We start from the raw sequence: 21090 nt of genomic DNA on the forward strand, positions 1-21090 counted from the left end.
GTGTTCTGCCTGTAGGCCTGAAGAGGGCACCAGATTTCATTGTAGATGATTGTGAGCCACCATGTGGGTGCTGGGAATTGAACTCAGGACCTCTAGAATAGCAGCCAGTGCTCTTAACCTCTGAGCCGTCTCTCCAGCCCAGTATATATTTTTTATGTGTAGTAATTATAGATTTCAGCTTACCTGTAATTAGTATTTGTTATATGTTGGTTTATAAGATAAATGGTATAATTGATAAGTTTATTATTAATACTATTCCATACAATTTGTAGTACCTCTGTCTCTATAAAAATTTCCATAATAATGTAATAGTCACTTTGTCATATTCATTCATTCATTTTGATATTCTGGGTCTTGAAACAAGTGCCTTGTGCATGATGCTCTACTACAAAGATATACTGTATGCAAGGTTTGAAGTAGTTTTACTGAGGAACTGGCAAACCATTTTTTTTTTTCTAGCATTCGGTAATTACTTGCTTTGGAGGTGGAAAAAATTAATATGTTTTACTTGGGGTTGCAAATTCTTTATGATTTCTGAGTTTCATAATTTTAATATATTTTCTCTAGGTGATAAGAAACACTCGACCTTTCAAGAGAGGCCTTTTGTTCTCAGCCTTGTCTTTTTTGGGTTTTGAAACCTACCAAGTCATTTCTCAGGCTGCCGTGGTTCATGCCACAGCCAAAGGTAAGCATAAACTAAAGATCTTGAAGATTTATTCTGTGGGTGGCAGAACGTGTGACCCTGTCCACATATGCCAGAGGCTGATGTTGTGACTTCTTTGGCTCTCCAACTTTTAATTATTTTATTTATGTATATGGGTGTTATGTCTGCATATATCTACACACAAAAAGAAGGCATAGGATTCCATAGAGGTACAGTTACAGACAGTCATGTGTCACCATGGGGGAACTGGGAATTGAACCCAGAACCTCTGGAAGAACAGCCAGGACTCTTCACTGCTGAGCCATCTCTCTAGTCCCTCCAACTTAATTTTTTTAAAAAAAATATTTATTTATTTAATATGTATACAATATTCTGTCTGTGTGCATACCTGCAGGCCAGAAGACGGCACTAGACCCTATTACAGATGGTTGTGAGCCACCATGTGGTTGCTGGGGATTGAACTCAGGACCTTTGGAAGAGCAGGCAATGCTCTAAACCTCTGAGCCATCTCTCCAGCCCCCAACTTAATTTTTGAGACAAAGTCACTGAACCTGGATCTCTGCTTCCAAGTGCTGGGATTACAGATGTGTGATGCCCAAATCATATTTTTATATGGGTTCTGAGGATCTAAAACTAAGATCTCCATGCTTGTAGAGCAAACTCTTTATTCTCTCAGCCAAAGATTTTGAGATTTTTCTCATTTGCTTATTTTTGAATGTATAATGAAACTAATAGTACTATATGTTCTTCACTGTCAGTCAGTGATATGTATATATTTATAAAATTTAATATATATATATTAAAAAATAGGAATGATCCTTTTTAATGACATAATAAAATATGGACCACTCAGGTAATAAACATGAAATAAACTACTCAGGTAGTAAATCTCAGAAGTAGTGGTACTATGAACCAAGAACAAAAATATTTTTTGTGTATAGAAAATTCAAGCAAGCACAGACTGTTTAAGAGTAAAAAGGCTGTCTTAAAGGCAAAACAGTAATCCCCATACTTGAGAGCCTGAGCTGGGAGAATCTAGTGTTTGAGGCCAGCCTGGGTTACACAGAGAGACTTAGCTTGAAAATTCAAACAAAAGAATTGGGTGTGTAGCACAGTGGTATTGTGCTTACCTAGTACCAACAAAGCCTTGGGTTGATCCCCAGTACTGTTAAAACAAACAAAACAGCAAAATAAGACTTAAAAAATAGAAAGCAATAAAAATGAGCAGCAGGAAACCAGATTTCAGAGATATATTCCATAAGACAGTGATTAACTTAAGACATTTTATCTTCTTTTATATTTTGAGAGGAGTTTTACTATGTAGCTCTGGCTGGACTGGAACTCAGTATGTATACCAGGCTGACCTCAAACTCACAGTGGCGCAACTGCTTCTTCTCTGCAAGGTTCACCCAGCTTAACATTCAAACATTGTTAAATACAGTATACAGGTGAGAAAATGGAGGGTGACTTTTTCAGCCAGTGTTCTGTTATCATGAACAAACAACATGACCACAGCAAGTCTTATAAAAGAAAGCGTTTAATTGGATCTTGCTTACAGTTTCAGAGGTTTAGGCCATTGTCAGTATCACTCAAGCAGACTTGGTGCTGGAGAGTTCTACATCTGGATCCACAGGGAGCAGGAAGAGAGAGACACTAGGATCTGGCTTAGGTTTTTGAACCCTTAAAGCCCACCCCCAATGACACTTCCTCTAAAAAGGCCACACCTCCTAATCCTTTTAAGTAGTACCACTCCTGCTGACTGAGAATTCAAATATACAGGCCTATGGCGGCCATTTTTATTCAGATCACCACAGATGACTAAAGAAAAAACAGATATAGAATATATTCCAAGCCAGAAGAAAGGAAAGAAAATGAAAATCTCTTTAGTACATGCTTGGTCTGGGGATAACAAAGGAAAGAAACAAAGACATCAGTGCTGCTGGTCTCCAAGTTGACTTCCCTTTAGACCCCTGCCCACTTCTGAGATGCCTGCCTTTGTGTAGTCCTCCATGAACTGGCTGGACCTCGTGACTAGTTTCAGTCCCATGGCATATTAGCACAAGTGAGAGTATGCCACTTTATACCTATTAGGGACTGTTTTCTGGGCCTCATAACAATACTTTTTTGTCTATTTTATCAAGGTACTTGGCTTTTTGCTTGCTAGGCACACACAACCACTGTGGATTCTAAATGAATTTTTAATTTTTTTTAATGTTAATATCTGTGCTTACCACAAGGTGGTAGCAAATACCCATTCTGACAAGAAATGAAGAAATAGTAGAACTTCAAAAAAAATTTCTTTAAAATTTAAACTCTGAGACAATTAGCCACTGGTCCAAGCTCCTGGCGTACAATCGAAGTAAGGGATGAGCAATAATATGAACAAAGAGGTCAAGACCATAATGGGGAAACCCGCAGAATCAGCTGACCCGAACTAGTGGGAGCTAACTGACTCCAGACTGACAACTAGGGAACCTGTACAGGACCAAACTAGGCCCTCTGAATACAGGTGACAGCGGTGTGGATTAGGCAGTATACGGGGCCACCGGCAGTGGGACCAGGATCTAACTCTAATGCAGGAACTGACTTTGTGGAGCCCATTTTCTTTGGAGAGATACTTTGTACAGCGTAGGCTCTAGGGAGGGAGAGTGGTCTTGGTCCTGTCTCAAGGAGGTGATGGGGCAGATTTAGTGCTTATTAAGGGAGGCCTTACACTCTGAGGATGGGGGTGGGGTAGGGGGAAAGTGAGGGGAGAGGAAGTGTTGTAAAAAGTAATGGCGGGCCGCTTCTCACCACCCGGCTCCCTGGCTAGCTTATGTCCCGAAATAACAACACACAAATTGTATTCATTTAAACACTGTCTGGTCCATTATATTTAGCCTCTTATTGGCTAACTTTCACATCTTGATTCAACCCATTTCTAATAATCTGTATGTCACCATGAGCTCAGGACTTACCGGAGAAAGATTCAGCATGTCTGACCTGGCAGCTGTATAGCAGGCGGCTCTCCGCCTCTGCCTCCTTTCTCCCAGCATTCTGTTCTGTCTACTCCTCCTATCTAAGCTGCTGTCCTATCAAAAGGCCAAGGCAGTCTCTTTATTTAACCAATGAAAGCAACACATAGACAGAAGACCCTCCTACACCAAGGGAGGAGGGAGAAATGGTTATGGTATATAAAAAATAAATTATTTAATAAAAAAATAAAGCCTTTGATTAATAGATTCGCAGTACCCTCCTACAGGTGGAAACTTACTTGTAAACTACTTAAGAGATAAGTTTGTCACAAGTGAGCAACCTAAAGGTTCTTCATGTATCACTTCCGTTTCCTTCTTTTCACACTCTTAAAACATTCCTCAAGGATGAACAAACCAACAGATGTTCAGTACTATTAAGTTATATTTCCTAATATTTTTAATAGCATTGTTTTTTGTACTTGTGAAACACACAGAATTACTGGTGGGAAAGCTTTGCCTTAGATCTGGATGATAATGTTATCCTGATCCTTGACTGTCAGTATGCCTATTTTTCATGAATTAAGTAAGTCCTATATAAAGAAAACACAGAAGTTTGAAAATTTTGATTACCTGAGCAAACTTTTATTTTTGGATTTGAGCCTAGCCTTTATCTGTTGAGCTATCTCTCCAGCCCACTTGAATATAACTTGAGGAGTATTTTGTTTTTGTATTGATGACTCTGATGTGACTGCAATTCATTCAACGAAACAAACAAAAACTAGAAAGTCAAAAGCTTCTAGAACATATACCTGCCAGGTTTCATACCATTGATATTTCTTCCTTGGAAAAATTTTGCTCAAGTGTTATGAACTTGGGTGTATTCATTTTAGGTCAAGTTTAAGATATCATTGTATAGTTGTGTTTCTTACCTCACCTCAGGATATCAATACTCTCATACTTCAACTTGAAAGTAATTTACTCTAAATTTTAGATTGTTTTATACAATGTGGTTTCTATGTCAGCAGCATAGCTTATTTTTAAATATCTCAGGATAGTTCAGAATATTAAGTAAGAGAACAACCAATTTTCAGATATGTACATGGAGTGGTCTACATGCTCCTATTTGAGTACCTATTGTGAGTCTGTAGTACTGTAACTACTTTTTCTTATATATCACATATAGTGTGGGTTTCAGAATTCCTTTTTAGAATCAGAAGAGATTACACATTTTTAAGGAAGAAGAAAGGGAGGGAGGGAGGGAGGGAGGGAGGGAGGGAGGAAGGAAGGAAGGAAGGAAGGAAGGAAGGTAGGTAGGTAGGTGGGGGCTATATATGAACATTTACCCAAGGAGGACAGAAGGGGGTGTCTGATACTCTGTAGCCACCAGACATGTCTACTGGGAAGCAAAAAGATTGTAGTTTCTGTGCCATGAATTCCTCATAAGGAATTACTTTTTTTCATTTTTAAACATGTATTAATCAAATTTAGTATTCTGTGTTGTCTGGGTTGTGTTCTTTGTGGTTTCAGTAGATCACTTACTATAACCACTTCATGCTTACTACTACAGTACTTTTATCTTGATGGTTTAGAATTTCTGATGTAATGGTAGTTTCTGTGTCTGGTTTTGTTAGCATATATATTAGTGGTAATTTTTATTTTCATGTTATGCTTTGGAAGTTGAAGAAATACTTGAGCAAGCAGACTACCTATATGAAAGTGGAGAAACAGAGAAGCTTTATCAGTTGCTCACACAGTACAAGGAAAGGTAAGCTATGTATGATTTATCTGTGTCTGAGGTTAACTCAAAAAGCTTTTGTTAACAGCCGGGCGATGGTGGCGCACGCCTTTAATCCCAGCACTTGGGAAGCAGAGGCAGGCGGATCTCTGTGAGTTCGAGACCAGCCTGGTCTACAGAGCTAGTGCCAGGACAGGCTCCAAAGCCACAGAGAAACCCTGTCTCAAAAAACCAAAAAAAAAAAAAAAAAAAAAAAAAAAAAAAAAGCTTTTGTTAACAATAAAAGCATTCTTGGTATTAAAATTTTTGTATGACATTTTTTATTCAAAGTAATATTTCCTAGAGTTCATTTTATAGTAAATCATTATTTAAAGTAAATGATTGAAAAGTGCTATTTGAATCTAATTGATTTGTAAAGATTGTTCTTATTCTATTAGAATGTTGAAGTATTTTTTCTATTTTGCATTGGTTCATAAAAGTAACACTAAATATATGCATTTTATTATCACCCATATTTCATGTTTTTTAAAAAAGTAATTTCTAACTGGTATAGGATTTAAATGAATTTACTGGAGTTTGGGATGGTTCTGTGGCACTTCTGAATGACAGCTGTGTTTAGAGTTTTCAGAGAAACAGCAAATACTTCCACTTTCTGCTTTTAGTCCTAGACTACATGGTTAGTGTAGAATGTCAGTGTGCACTCGTTCAGAAGGTAGCGGTGGTCAACCCTATGAGTTGAATATGGCTAAATGGCATTTACTTCTGGAATATTGAGTTGCCTTTCATCTAATTTTATTAATAATCTCACCCTTTCTATTCCCCTCAACTTTAGTTGCTAGGTATCTGTAGACTAAGTCTTTACTTCTTCAGCGTGTCTTCATGAATTGGCTGTTTGAGCATTTTACATTGCTTATTTGAAAAGTAAGCTGTACACTTTTGATACCTTTATAGCTTTAACATTTAAGTGAATGTTATTTTTCGTTAACAAAGAGAAAATACAAATTAGGCTTGAACACACATACATTTAATAAAAAGTAACTTAAGGTTAAAACATTTTTTATCACTTGTGATTTTTAATTATTATTTTTTTGTTTTATATGCCTGTATTTAACTAACAGATCTTCAAGGAGTTCAGTGCCCTTATTTAATGTATGTCATACAGCATGATAGCATTGAACTTTAGTTTGAGATTGCATTTGTTCAATCATTCATTTATGGACAAATAAGTAAATATCACACATGTTTTTTGGCCAGATATATTTAGGGAAAAGGATTTGGCAGTTCCATTTTTATAGAGTATGATTCTGTCCATAAAGCTAATGTATTTTATGGTAGTATCTAAACCAGTTAGGGGTTGTATGAAGTACAATGTTAGTGAATCAAGCCTTATGTTATATGTTGAGCTTGACAAAAAGTGTTCAGAGAACTTAAATACAAAAATATTTTTTTCAATAAGCTGATGTTTTAGATATTATGTATAGATAAGTTAATGTTTGCAAATAATTTGGAAAATTTCAGTAGATTTTAGCAAGGGCTTTTATGAAAGAAAATAATAGTATTAATAATGTCCTTTATGATACTTGATATATCCTGAGTAAACCTAAAGAACTTTCATTAGTGATATGACTGCTAACAGTTTCTCAGTGTGAATTAAGATGGTTTCATATCTTGTCCAAAATTAGTGAGGATGCAGAGCTACTGTGGCGTTTGGCACGAGCATCACGTGACATAGCACAGCTTAGTAGGACTTCAGAAGAAGAAAAAAAAGTTTTGGTGTATGAAGCTCTAGAGTATGCAAAAAGAGCACTAGAGAAAAACGAGTCAAGTTTTGCTGCTCATAAGGTGAGTTAGTTAATAAAATGTCCTGTGAGGAAGGCTGTGTTGGTCTCTACTTACCCATTATCCCTAATTTATGTGAGGAGAAAAAATGGACTAGAGAGGATTGCTACAGTTTTGAGTTTGAACAGGTCATCTAACTACATTCGTATGCTTGATAAAATACTTCTGTGAATGCTTATGAGTGCCTATTCTTAAACAAATACTGGAAGTTACCAGTCTTTATCTGTAGTTCATATAGCAAGCATCTGACATACTATGTTTAATGCTGAGCATATTGGTATAAACCTGTAATCTCAGCAGCTGGGGAAGCCAAGGCAGAATGGAGAGTTCTGGGATAGCTTAGGCCACATTGTAAGACCTTGTCTGAACCAACCCATCCCCCCCACCCCAATTTACAATGTTTCTTTTCCTCATTGTTTCTGGTGTATGTAGCAGCCGGAGTATAGCAATTGGAAAACTGAGAACTAATGTGATTCCTGTATCTTATCTAGCTTTTGCATCTCCTGACTGGTTTTCAGTAATGCAGAGACATGGGTGGTAAAGTCAATGCACAGTCTTGGATTAGGATTTTTTTTTTAAGAAGAAAAAAATTTTTTTAAATAGATAACAAACTATCTTTTTTTCATTATACATACCAATCCAGGTTCCTACTTCAGCCCCTCCTCCCATTTCCTTCACTTACCCACTCCTCAGAAAGGGTAAGGCACATAGCTTTGGGGAAGGTCTAACTAAGGCCTTCCCTATTATATCTAAACTGAGCAAGGTATCCATCCAAAGAGAATAGGTTCCCAAAAAGCTAGTAGGTAGTGTCAGGTCTAAAAGAAACTTGGGACAAATAGCTAAATGTGTTGCCTATTAGCATACCAAAAAATATGCTGGCATTTAGATTCTATTGGCATCTCAAGTACCCGTTACAGAACCCATGCTGGTTTGGTTCTCAGCACCCACATGCCGGCTTGGGATCTGAAGCCCTGATCTGTCCTTAGGGCACAGCACATACCGTACACAGACATACATACAGACAAAACACCCATACACATTAAACAAATCCCTTTTTTAAAACAGAGGTTTTGTGTTTGTGGTATAGTGGGTTGCACATGAAAACCCAACACCCTGCCACTGAACTATACCCCTAGCCACTCATAAGAGATTACTTTATTCAATAGCTTTGATGTGTGGAAGATCTGAGCAGCAAGTCAAAATCCTCTGTAACCCTTCTAATGAACAGAATTTGTACAACTGGATAACAAGAGAGATTAAATGATAGTAGTCTATAGAGAGGTGTGTATATGTATTTCAAAATGTGCCATTTTATTTCCAGTAAACATGTCAGGACACATAGATTTATATTTTTTAATTTTGTGTATTGGGATCCTATAGCTATAGCTCACAGGAATGCAGTAGGAAACCGTTGTATGCACAGAATTCAAAGGCAGGTCCTTCTGATCCCCAAGAAAAATTAACTCAATTGCTCTGAGTCTCCACGAATATTTTTTACTGCAGACATTTTTTTCCCCTACACTACTCTAAATCTTGTGGCTCTCCATAACACCTGAGTTTATGAAATTTAGATATTTTAAGTTTAGTTCTTGGTAGAGAAACTCAGATAGTCTCAGTTTGGGTCCATTGTTCAACAGTGGCTATGAAGGTGATGTCATAGCTAGCAGCTGTGACTCTAATACAGCCATGCAGATGTAGAAAAAGGAGATGAGAAGACAATGAGTCATCCAGTTACAAACCTAACTAAATGTATATTCAGATGTTGTTTCTCTATTATATTGGTAGTTGTCTTAGATTTCACCACTTACTACCTTGTATCCTACCTTGTACTGTGTGTCCTAGCCTTTGGTTCCTAGTGACCATGTCTGTTTTATTTGTATCTTTTGTTCTTAAGTCATCATTATGCTCAGTAACATTTTGCTAAATGAGAATAAAAACTGAAGAGTACTCATGTAATTTTTTATTTGCATTAGATGGAATATTAAGAACAGTATTCTCACTTTTTATTTTTCCTACTTTTAGTGGTATGCAATCTGCATTAGTGATGTTGGAGACTATGAAGGCATCAAGGTTAAGATTGCAAATGCCTACATTATCAAGGAACATTTTCAGGTACTGATTTAAGTTCATGAATTTTAAAAGTCAAGTATTTTTCTGAGTGGATAATTTAGTTCCCAATTATTGTATACAGAACATGTTACTGCATACTTGTAGGCCAACTTCTTGAAAGGCAGAGGCAAGAGATTACTAAGCCTAGGAGTTAGAGGCCTACACGAGGAAACAGAACAAGACCTATTTCATTTTAGAAAGCACACCCAAAGCCCAGTGGGATAGAGCAATAATCATTATTTTTTCCCCACTTTTCTGGGTAAATTTTATGTATTAGGGCTTCTGCCTTGCTTGGTAGAGCTATGGCTATTTTTATGCTTTATTTAGTTAGGACTGAGTGATTCAAGATGGCCTCTCATCTATCTTAGTTCCTTCTTACTTGTCCTGTTGTTTAGGGATCTACCCCAAGCTTCTCTACAATGAGAGATGGCCTTCAAGAGTGAATGCTCCAAAAGAAAAGTTTCCAGCGTGCAAAGTTTTTCAAACCATTTGTAGCACAATTAATAACATTGTATTGAATTTAAAAATTTGGTATCTGTAGTGGCACATGCCTTTAATCCACATACGCAGAAGCAGAGATAGCCAAATGTCTGTGAGTTCAAGACCATTCTGAATGACACTGTGTCACAAACAAACAAACAAACAGAGGCTAAGTCGGTTTCTCTGGAAGGTTTTGAAAGCTCGGTGGTTAAAATATAACAGTCTAATCAAGCTGCTACACTTTCTTAGTTGTAATAATTTTGTTCAAGATTATGCTGTGTGTATTTTATGTTCAAATTTCTCCCTAAAGTTAATTTACTTGTTTTAGTAATTTTTGTTCATTGGTAAAAATTACACATAAATCTATATATTTCATATTCTATGTGTACACTATTTCATTATTCTTACACAGAGAACAAATCTACACAGAAGTGTCCAGCATTTAAAAATCTTTTATTATTGTAGATCATCTCAAAACTATACTGGAACAACAGCACAGGTAGGAATAAGCTGGGCATGCTACTCAGCAACTCCTCCGAAGCTGACAGCTACAAGTCCCAGTTTCTAGCTTATATAATTACTAGAGAAAAATAACATTGGACTAGCAATCAGGACACCTAGCTTCTTACACAAGCATCATTACATTTTACAATTTATTTACATGTCCTATATTTTAAAATATCTGAATTAAGATTGTACCACAGAATTAGTGTTACCTTATAATATGATTGGAAGCAGCATTGTTTGTTTTTCTTTAATATGCATGTTCAGTGGTTAAGAGCACTGGTTGTTCTCCCAGAGGACCTGGGTTCAATTCCCAACACTCACATGGCAGCTTACAACTTCTGTAACTCCAGTTCTAGGGGACCCAATACCCTCACATAGAAATTTATGTAAGCAAAGTACCAATGAATATAAAATACAAATAAATTATATAAAAAAGTCAGAAGCTGTGAGAGCTTAACTTAATTCTTTTTTAACTCCCTTCAGAAATCTGGAAACCATGTGACTCAGGATGGAGAGCAATGGAATCAAATCCCTTAAATAAAAATTTATTTACGATAAAAAAAGGAAAAAAAAAATAAAAAAAGTGTTTTGCTTGTACATGCATGCAGTCCCGAGAGGTCAAAGAGGGTGTCAGAACCCCTGGAACTGTAGTTACAGATGGTTGTGAGCTGACACAGGGGTATTGAGAACCAAACCTAAGTCCTTTGCAAGAGCAGCATATGCTTTTAACTGCTGAACCATCCCTCCAGCTTTGGACGCAGTATTTTTATTCCTTTTCAAATGGTATATATAATAATTTTGTCCCATATTGATGGGGGTTTGATAACAGGAAGACTTTTCTTCAATATTAAATTTGACAAAATGACTTATTTATCCTTCCTTTTAAAGAAACAGTAAAAACTGTACTTTATTAAACTTTTCAGAATTAGGTTAATTTGTATATTTTATGGGTTTTCCCACCTCCTAAACAGATTTCTGAAACTATATCTTTAGTATATCTTTAATATTGTACTAGAACAATTTTAACCAATGAAGAATATGGGGTTGAGGAGTTGGCTGTCAAAATATTTGCCATACAACCCTAAGTACCTAAGCTCAGCATCCATGCAAAATGCTAGGTGTGGGGCAAGAAGTTCCTGGGAGCTTGCTGGTGGTCTACAGTCAGGGAGCTCAAGGTTTGATAAAAGACCTGTCTTTAAAGACAAGGTGGAGAATGATTGGAGAGACATCTGGCTCTAATGTCCATGTAAACACACACAGGGGAGGGGGCAGTGAAGAGAGGGAGAGTGTATCCTGAGGGAAGTGCTCTTCTTGATTCTAGTGTAGGTTTGGGGGCTAGAGAGATGGCTCTGTGGTTGGGAGTGCTGAGACCACTCTCCCAAAGACCTGAGTTCATTTCCAGCACCCACATTAGGTGGTTCCAGCTCCAAATGGCCCAGCACCCTCTTCTAGCTTCCATGGGTACCTGAAGATATGTGGCATTTATTCATACAGAAACACACACAAATACATCTTTAAAATACAGGTTTATACTTTTCTTTTTTTAATTCACTGCTTCTTTGATTTTATTTCTCAACAGAAAGCAATTGAGCTGAACCCTAAAGATGCTACTTCAATTCACCTTATGGGTATTTGGTAAGAAAATTTCAATAATGTTTCTGTCCTATTTAGTGTGATCTTATACTATGCATAAGCAATGTTTTATTTAACTTATAAGCAAAATAAACTACATAAAAATACTACTGACAGAATTGAGAATTAAGTCACTGAATAGCACTTGTATATGTATCACTAAAACATAGTAGACATAGGCAGGCATGGTGGCACAAGCCTGTAATCCCACTTTGATAATGGCAGGAAGATCAGGAGTTCAAGTTCATCTTCACCTACATAGTGAGTTCAGGGCAGCATGGTTCATATGAGACCCTGTCTCAAAACCCTCTTTTCACCACCAGGAAAGTTAAAACCCCAAGAAAACTAAAAAAAACTTTAAGATTTTTTTCTATAGGCCTTTAATTTCCTTTCTTGGGAAAGACCTCATTTACAATTCTAAGTAAAACTGCATTCTTATAGGAGGTCTTTGTACCTTCAAATCATCAGATTGAGATTTGATTATTCTGGAGAACTGTGTATTCTTTCTTCCAGTTTCATTGTGATCTTGTGTTCAATATGAGGTATTATTTTGCTGGTATGAAGGCATACAAATGTTTTATGTTTTTGCTGGCATAAAAGTCTACCAAAGTCTTTTACAAAAGAAATACTTTTCAGGTTAAACTACTCACTGAAGATTAATAATTATCAAAGGACAGCTACTTAGCCAGTAAGCAAACGTGATACAATCTATGCTTCAAGGAGTTCAGTCCCTAGTCAAAGATCCCCAATGGTTGGTTTTTGTCCTACCTCAGAAACCTGTCATTATTTTTGGAAGCTAATTATTTACTTTACTCTTTTTAAATAAATTACTGGCAATTATTGTTATTCATGTATAGCACACTGAGTTTGGTTATTTAAAAATATTCTGAATTTTCTTATTTCAAAACTAATAGTAAGCCAGGCATAAGCCCTTCAAGAGTGAAGATGAGGCAGAAAGATTAGGAGCTCATGGCTAGCCCCGGGGTAGCATGTCTCAAAAGAAAACTTAAAACAAATTGTAGGGCCAGGTGGTGGCACACATCTTTAATTCCAGGAGGTAGAGGCAGGCGGATCTTTGTGAGTTCGAGGCCAACCTGGTCTACAGAGGGAGTTCCAGGACAGGCACCAAGGCTACACACAGAAACTCTGGCTAAACAAACCAAAAAAAAAGAAAAGAAAAGAAAAGAAATCAGATTATAATAATCATCCTGTGTCACTTAGTTATTCTGGCACAAAATGACTCAACTACTAAGTCAGGTCAGTTTCTAGAAAATTAATTAAATATGAATATTAACCAGCCATGTATCATGTAACATTCAAATTATTTAAAATTGTAATATTCCTTTTATAAAGTTTATTAAGATGTTTGTTCTGTGGGTAAAAAAAGATATAGTTTGAATGTACTTAATACTATATTCTTCTGTAGGTGCTATACATTTGCTGAAATGCCTTGGTATCAAAGAAGAATTGCTAAAGTGCTGTTTGCAAATCCTCCTACTTCCACCTATGAGGAGGTAGTGTGATGTCCTTTGTTAAGTTAGTACTGATTTCTTAACTGCAGTACCATTCTTCAGTGTCCACACATATGGAGATCTGATTCTGTGAGGGACTTGAGCAAGTTTCTAATGATCCAATTCAACAGTATCTCAAAGACTTAATACTTATTGTCCAGGACTGGTGAGTGCTTTTTTTCTTCTTATTTAGGTGAGTGGCTGATGATTCTGTTATGCTGTCAGTTAAAGTAGCTCATGGCTAAAACAGACCTCCATTTTCTATTTGTAATAGCAAGTCATTTAGAGAAATGAAGAACATGTAAGAATTGACTTTAAAAATTCTTGATTCTGAAAGGTTCCTCATATTTTAAAGGCCTATATAAATAAAATTAGAAAAGAATTTGTACATAGACTTTCAAGCCCCCAGCCCATCCTTTGGATGCTAGGGTTTGAACCAGGGTCCTACGCACTATCTACCTTCCTAGCCTATTAGGTGAAAATTTTGAGTTTACTTAGTCACTTAATTTTCAAAATGTAAGGAACTTGCCAGTTAAAAAAAAATTATCCTAGTATTCGTCTGTTGTAGTGAGGAGCAATTGTTGTTGTTTGCCCCTAGGAATCTATGATATTCAGTCACATTTGTTTCCATTCCCAGCCAAACACACACACACACACACACACACACACACACACACACACACCCTCACGAAGTATAAGCAGTGAGTGATTTCACCATTTAATCATAATAGCTTGTATCAGAAGCTTAACTGTCATGATTTAAGACAAAGTTAACTGCTGAATTCCACATGATCAGTTCCTTAGCTTTGTGACAGAATGGTTTGCTACAAACTCTTAAGTAGCAACCAGGTAATTACTAGAAGTGATTTTCATTATTAAAATTCTAGTTTTAGATGATTTAATGGTGTTATATTAAGCCTATATTAATCTTACTACTGAATTTATCACTTATCTTAATAATCATTTACTTTCTGACACTTTTAACAGTAAGAATAACTCTTAGAGAAAATCTGGGTTTTATTTTTTAAGTTATTGAATCTAATTCTTTCCATACTGTTTTACTCTTCATATTCTTAACAGGCCTTGAAATACTTTCACAGGGCAGAACAAGGTAAAATCCTTTTACTTGAATTACTCATATAATATTGTCTCATTGCTGACTATGTCACAGAAAATTTTAAATCAAGATAAATATATTTGCTGTGTCTTTCACACTGGATAATAAAATAAATGAAAAAATTTCCTTGCATGTATATTGTGCACACATATGTGTCTGGTCCCCTCGGGACTGGAGTTAACACAGGTGTGAGCTGCCATCTAGTGCTGGGATTGAACCCAGGTCCACTGGAAGAGTAGTGATCTCACCAAGAGTCCTCTCTCCAGCCTCAATTTTGAACTTATTTTTTAAAGTAAGGATCACCTATATCAGAATTGCACTTGAATTCAGAGCTCCAATTCTAGAATGTTCTCTTCAGTTAAGGTAATTTTTTAATGAGACTTACACAAATTATCTAACTTGATATTTTATAGAGACACCTAAATGAAAACTATTTTTTTTCGATGTTACAGTATATTGTATTCCATTGTAAAAGAATTCAATGTTCTTCTTACTTTGACTTTTAAAAAATGGCTACTACTTTAACACTGTCGCTTACCTGTCCTACATGTTTCCCCCTTAAAAAAATACTGGCACTGTGGTTGTAACTCAATGGCACGTGCTTTGCTGACATGCCTCAGTTCAGTCCCCAAAACTAGAAGAAATAAGAAAGAGACTCAAGTGTCTGTTACCAAGTGTATCATAAAAGTCACTCAAAAAATTTATAGCTCAAGCTGGCCTCAAAGTACTAATCCTCCTGCCTCAGCTTCCAAACATTGGAATTTCATAGGTATGTGACACCAACAATTCCTTATAACAGAAAACTAAGATTTACTTTTTAATTTGAGGTCCCATATCTAGAAACTTAAGCAATTTAGTGATAATTTTAAAAGCTTTAAATAACTGTTTGAATGTTAAATATTTCTAACTCAAAGTTTTGCTCACTGCTCATTTTATTGGTATTCTTACTAATCATATGACTATGAACTGACCATATTCATGAATATGAATCTAAGAATGAAATTATCTCAAAGGGGTTTGAAACTGTAATTCTAAAGCAAAAATTAGACCTTAAGACAAGGTTTGGCAGTCCTGAATGAAGATGTACTCCTCTGTTCATGAAGTTAAATCCTTGGTGATTTCAGTTGCACATAAGATTTTATATGAGCAGTCCCTTTCTCTAAGTAAAAGGATGCCTAGTTTTGGGCCAGAAGTCCCTCCCATGTTGTATGTCGTTCATACCTCCCATATCAGCCTCCTTATTTTGCCGTTCATGTGTTTAAGGCTATGTGTGTGGGTAAATGGCTTTTTTTTTCTTTTTGGTTCATGATTATATTTCCATTGCTTCACATATGATACTCGGCTGACTTCCTGAATGGGGAAGTAGATAAATATAAATCAGCGTACTTAACCTTAAAATGTTTTAATCGGCTGGGTGGTGGTGGTGCACACCTTTAATCCCAGCATTTGGGAAGCAGAGGCAGGTGGATCTCTGTGAGTAAGGCCAGCCTGGTATACAAATAGAGTTCCAGGACAGCCAGGACTGCTACAATGAGAAACCCCGTCTTGAAAAACAGAAACAAAAACAAAATGTTTAAATCAAAGAAATTAAATGACCGAGTTTTAAGCATATGCAGTTAATCATAAGATACACCCAAGAAAAAGTAGGCTTTGTTCTTTTTTAACCCTAAAGCCTGATATGTGCTAGACATGTGTTCTATTACCAAGCTCCATGCTTGGCCTCAGAAAGCCAAGGTTATTAGGAGGAAATTAAGTAAGTTAGAACTGAGTGGGGTGGTGCATGCATGTTGTCACCAGCACATAGGAGGCTGAGGAATTGTGCCATTGAGTTACAATGAATTATTAAATTCCAGGCTCACCTGGACATGCAGAAGAACTTCTCTCTCATTTTCAAAAAAAAAAAAAGTGAGAGGATTCCTTTATAATTTCATTCATAGACTAGACTTCTTAAAAAGTTATTTTTTATTTAACATATAATTGTACATTTTGGAGCATTGGTAATTCAATATATTCATACATGATGTAATTACCAAATCAAAGCAGTTAGCTCCATTTCAAGCATATATCATCTTTGTACTGGGAAGTACTGAAGCTTGTAAATCTTCTAAAAATATATAGTAAGTTATTAAAAAAAACACATTTCCCTACTTTTGTGACCTCCTACCCATTCTCCATCTCTTTCCCTTCCCAGTTTCTGATAACCACTTTCCTACTCTGACATTCCTCGAACCTATCTGCACTTTTCTTTCTCTACTTTATCTGTTAAAATCCTCTTCATCTTCCAAGATGCCTATCTCTCAATTAGTTGTTCTTTTTTAATGTGACCTCTTGCAGCATATTAGCTTATATCTGGCAAAGCATTTAATTATGCTCATATTTCCCTCTCTGTGCCTAAGTATAGGAGATATTTAGCAAACTGATCAGATTTATCTTAACCATGATTTTATTCATGTATTCCTTCCTTTTACTGAACAGATGCACTAAGTATGTTACTTTCCCTACACTGTTCTAAGCAACTAAAATACAATAAGGATGGGTGGTTTAAAAAGAAAATGGTTTTTATATAGTTCATGTTCTATCAGATAACAAATAATAAATTCTTAAAGTGAGACCTTGGTATAGTAATGTAGAGTCTGTAAGTATATTCAATACATCATCATTTTACGTTTTTTTAAGATAACATTTGAACAAAAGAATTGTATTAGCCTAATCATTGTTTAACCACACAATTTTATTAGAATTTAGACCAAAAAAACTTAAACCTATAAAAATAAAAACACTATTTCACTGGAGCTGACTTTGTTTCTCCTCCTTATTTATAGTGGATCCAAACTTCTACAGCAAAAACTTGCTGCTGTTAGGAAAGACATACTTAAAACTAAACAACAAAAAGCTTGCTGCTTTCTGGCTGGTAAAAGCCAAGGGTTATCCAGCACACACAGAGGAAGATAAACAGGTAAAATATCTGTAATAAAGGCAGATAGGCTTTCATTGAGGCATTAGTAAATAAATGAACTGAGAACTTCTATAAAAGCATCATTGTTTAAGTGCATAGTATTGTGGAAAGTACAAGTGCCTTTTTTATTTACAATTAAGCATGAGAACTCTTTAGTTACTATCACCAAATGTTCTAAGTTGTTTGCTGCAGTATTAATGATTATATATATATATATGAGAAAAGATGTGATTTCTAAAACATAAAAGTCATCTCAGTCAGAGGTGCTTACCTAATATGCACAAAGACCTAGTTCAATTTCTGACACTGTGGGGAAGTGGGGCTGGGGTGGGTGTTGGATGGTTAAGGGATATGAACTAGAGTTTCTTTGGAGTGTCATCTAATCACAAGAGACTTTATTCTTACCATGTCCTATCTTTGTTATCTTGAAACTCTTAGAAACCAGTGTATTTTATCAACTTCAGTTCTATGAGTTAGACCACACTTATTAATGTGTAATGTGTTTTTTTCACTTTAGATACAGACAGAAGCTGCTCAGTTGCTTACAGGTTTGTGACAAGAACTGAGAACTTTTTGGAGAAGGCAACAATTTACCTAACACTTTGTATTTCATTGATTTATAAAGATGATACATTAACCATAATGATTCTATGGCTCCCCCCCTCAGTTCTTTTATGTTTAACCATTTTTCAGAATAAATGGACAAAATTCTGGGTTTCTTCACAATTAAAAGTGTAAAAGAAACTGTCACATTACCTACGAGTGGCAGCAGTACATTTCCCTGGTTCAGACAAACATTTTCAATTTGGAACACCAACAGGAAAAAATGGTACAGGATATGTAAGTATTCATCACACCAGGATGAGAGATTTCCAAAAGAAGGCTTTCTAAACAGATGGCATATGAGGGAATGGTTTGCATCTTGTAACTGACTGAAAGTTGCTGTCTTGAAGAAAAGGTAAAATTATGATGTTGAGGGCTCCTGGCATACAGAACTTAAGTGATGTGTCTTAGAAAGCCAACCTTTCTAAGGAAAGGAAAAATAATATGGAACAATTTGCCTTTTGAAATGTGTTATAACTTCATAGATGGGTTGAATTTGTCACTTGGCAAACTGTTATCCTTTATAGAATGTTGGGTCACAGATCTCAGGGTGAGGAGGAAATAGAATATTCAACAGGCAGGGTACTATCACTTGAGTCTAAGGCGCCACCATGGCAGACTTACATGTTGTAACAATTGAAGCTTGGATGCCACTTCACTTACACAGAATGAATGTGAGACTGTATACGTATACCACCCCTCCCCCCGCCAAAGACATGAGAATTGTAATGTTTTAATAAATTACAGCAAAATGTGTAGGTGTCTGCTGTTCCTGTTTTACTATGTAAACTTTCAAACATAAACATTGGAAGTACACCCTGTACTTAGATTTAAGGTATCAATACTTTGCTATATCCTATTTTTGTATATCTATTCACATATAATGGATTTTAAACCTTTGAAATTACAGATATTATCATACTCTTTAGTATCTCAGCTGCCCTTCAGAATAAGTACATCTTCCAAAACAAATACCAGACCTATTACATTATTTGTAACAAGACATACTCAAATTTTCTTAACTGTCCAAAAAGAAAATCTTCTGCATTTTGAGAACAGAATTTGATTTGCAGCAGTTGGTTTTCATACAGAAAATTTCTTCCCACATCTTACAACACAGACTTTTTGGAGAAGCCAATTTAATTGTTATTATCAACTGTCCTCTGAGAATCATGTTCCACCTTGTCTTTTGGACTCCAGTTAATTATACTTAGTCGTCTTTGGCTTTCATATTCATATTTGAAATTAACCTCTGTTTCGTTTTCTAAGTTCATTTCCATTTTTTATACACTTTGTTTTCCTTTAGGTGGTTTGTATTACTTAAAATGTGATCATTATCTTCATTTGCAGGTTTTATTTTGTCTTTTTCTTCATTTTTCTCCTGACTTTTGTCAGTAGCCACTCAATACTTTCATTAATTGTCTAGTTATGAATTTTAGCTACTTTTCATTCACATTAGTATATCATTCTAAAGAACTTAATTTTTTTTATATTACATCCAGGCCTTTATCAGATATGTATCCCAGCTGCTTCTGTGGGTTTATTCCTTAGAATGGCTTTTCTAGTGATTTTTTTTGTTACCAGCACAAAGTCATGGAATCAATCCCTAGCACTCACACACAAGAAATTATTTCTGGAAAGTTAATTTTGTGAAAGGAGATACTTTCCAATAATAAAGGCTTTATGAATTAGAGAATCTATCTTCTGATGCTTTACAGACCATCTTTATTTTAAAATAATTAAGATTCATAAGAAATTATATAATACAGTACAAGCAGGTTCTGAATACCCTTCTTCCTGTTTGCCCATGGGTGACAAGTAGCTATAGTTTAATACCAAACTAAGAAACATACAGGTGTGATCTGTAGACCTTAATTCAGATTGTATGACTTTTATATGTCCTCACTTAATGTTTAGTTCTTATTAACTTCATTATACAAATTTTATAACTACCACCACAGGCTAGATACACATGTGTTTTACTTAGACATCTAGTGCTCTATATAGTCATACACATCCACCATCAGTTCTTCTAACATTCCTGACACATCCTACAACTAATATGCTATGAATCTGCCACTTCAAGAATCTTGAGCAAATGCAATCTTCTAGAATATGACCTTTTGAGATTGTGTCTTTTCACTTAGTCAGATCCTCTTAGAACAATTAAGTTCAATCAGTAGTTTTTCCTTTTAGTGTTAATATTTTTTCCATCTGTTGAAGGTATTTAGTGTTTTCTAATTTGTGGCTATGAAAACTAAAATTGTTTTACATTCATGTTTATTGTGGTATTGTTTACAAACAAGTTATGGAATCAGTGTAGACACCTATCAAGTAGACAAAGAAAATGTATATATTAACAAACCAGTTTTATTCAGCCATAAAAAGTGAAATTACCTCATTTGCAGCCAAAACGATGGAACTGAAGATGATCTTGTTAAACCAATAGAAACTCAGGTGGATACTGCATGTAGATCCAAATTAAACAAACAAACCAAAAAACAACATCAAAGTAGAAGGCAGATTACTTGGAAAGAGGAAGGATGTAATGGCTGGCTGGACATATCAGAGCATATATGAAAATGTCACAATGAAGCCTGTTGTTTTGTAAAGTGAATATACACTAATAAAAAATTTAAAGCTGTTATGACCTATGGTTTTATGTATACATATTATCATGGGATAAATGACCAGGTGGATACGAGATTCTGTGTATTTTCGAAATTGCTGTTTTCCCAGGAGCTATTCATAAGGTCCCCTTGGTTCTTGATGTGTACCAAAGGTGAGACCACTACTCAGAGAATGCACCCTTTAATGCCATTATTTCTCCTTCCTGTAGAACTTCCATCTGACTATTTCTGTGTGCATTCTAGACCTCACTTTGTTTAAAAAGGTTAATATCCCTATGCACATATAGTTTATAGTATTCTATATGCCAAATATACTACAGACACAGGCAATGGGTGATTTCCTCTCCTTAAAA

At 35.7% G+C, this 21090-nt stretch overlaps 1 protein-coding gene across 1 annotated transcript in view; it reads left to right on the forward strand.

Annotated features, from left to right (window-relative positions):
* Positions 1 to 20752, forward strand: part of Rmdn1 (regulator of microtubule dynamics 1) — a 25793-nt gene extending 5041 nt beyond the window's left edge. The window contains exons 2-10 of the mRNA XM_005362344.3: positions 568 to 685; positions 5296 to 5383; positions 7036 to 7195; positions 9215 to 9304; positions 11868 to 11923; positions 13347 to 13434; positions 14512 to 14542; positions 17371 to 17504; positions 18022 to 20752. Coding sequence (XP_005362401.1) covers positions 568 to 685; positions 5296 to 5383; positions 7036 to 7195; positions 9215 to 9304; positions 11868 to 11923; positions 13347 to 13434; positions 14512 to 14542; positions 17371 to 17504; positions 18022 to 18060 — 804 coding nt within the window. The 3' untranslated portion in view covers positions 18061 to 20752. The remainder of the gene's footprint in view (positions 1 to 567; positions 686 to 5295; positions 5384 to 7035; positions 7196 to 9214; positions 9305 to 11867; positions 11924 to 13346; positions 13435 to 14511; positions 14543 to 17370; positions 17505 to 18021) is intronic.
* The last annotated feature ends 338 nt before the right edge of the window (positions 20753 to 21090 follow it).

The sequence above is a fragment of the Microtus ochrogaster genome, linkage group LG5 (genome assembly GCF_000317375.1).
Source record: "Microtus ochrogaster isolate Prairie Vole_2 linkage group LG5, MicOch1.0, whole genome shotgun sequence".
Lineage (NCBI taxonomy): Eukaryota > Metazoa > Chordata > Mammalia > Rodentia > Cricetidae > Microtus > Microtus ochrogaster.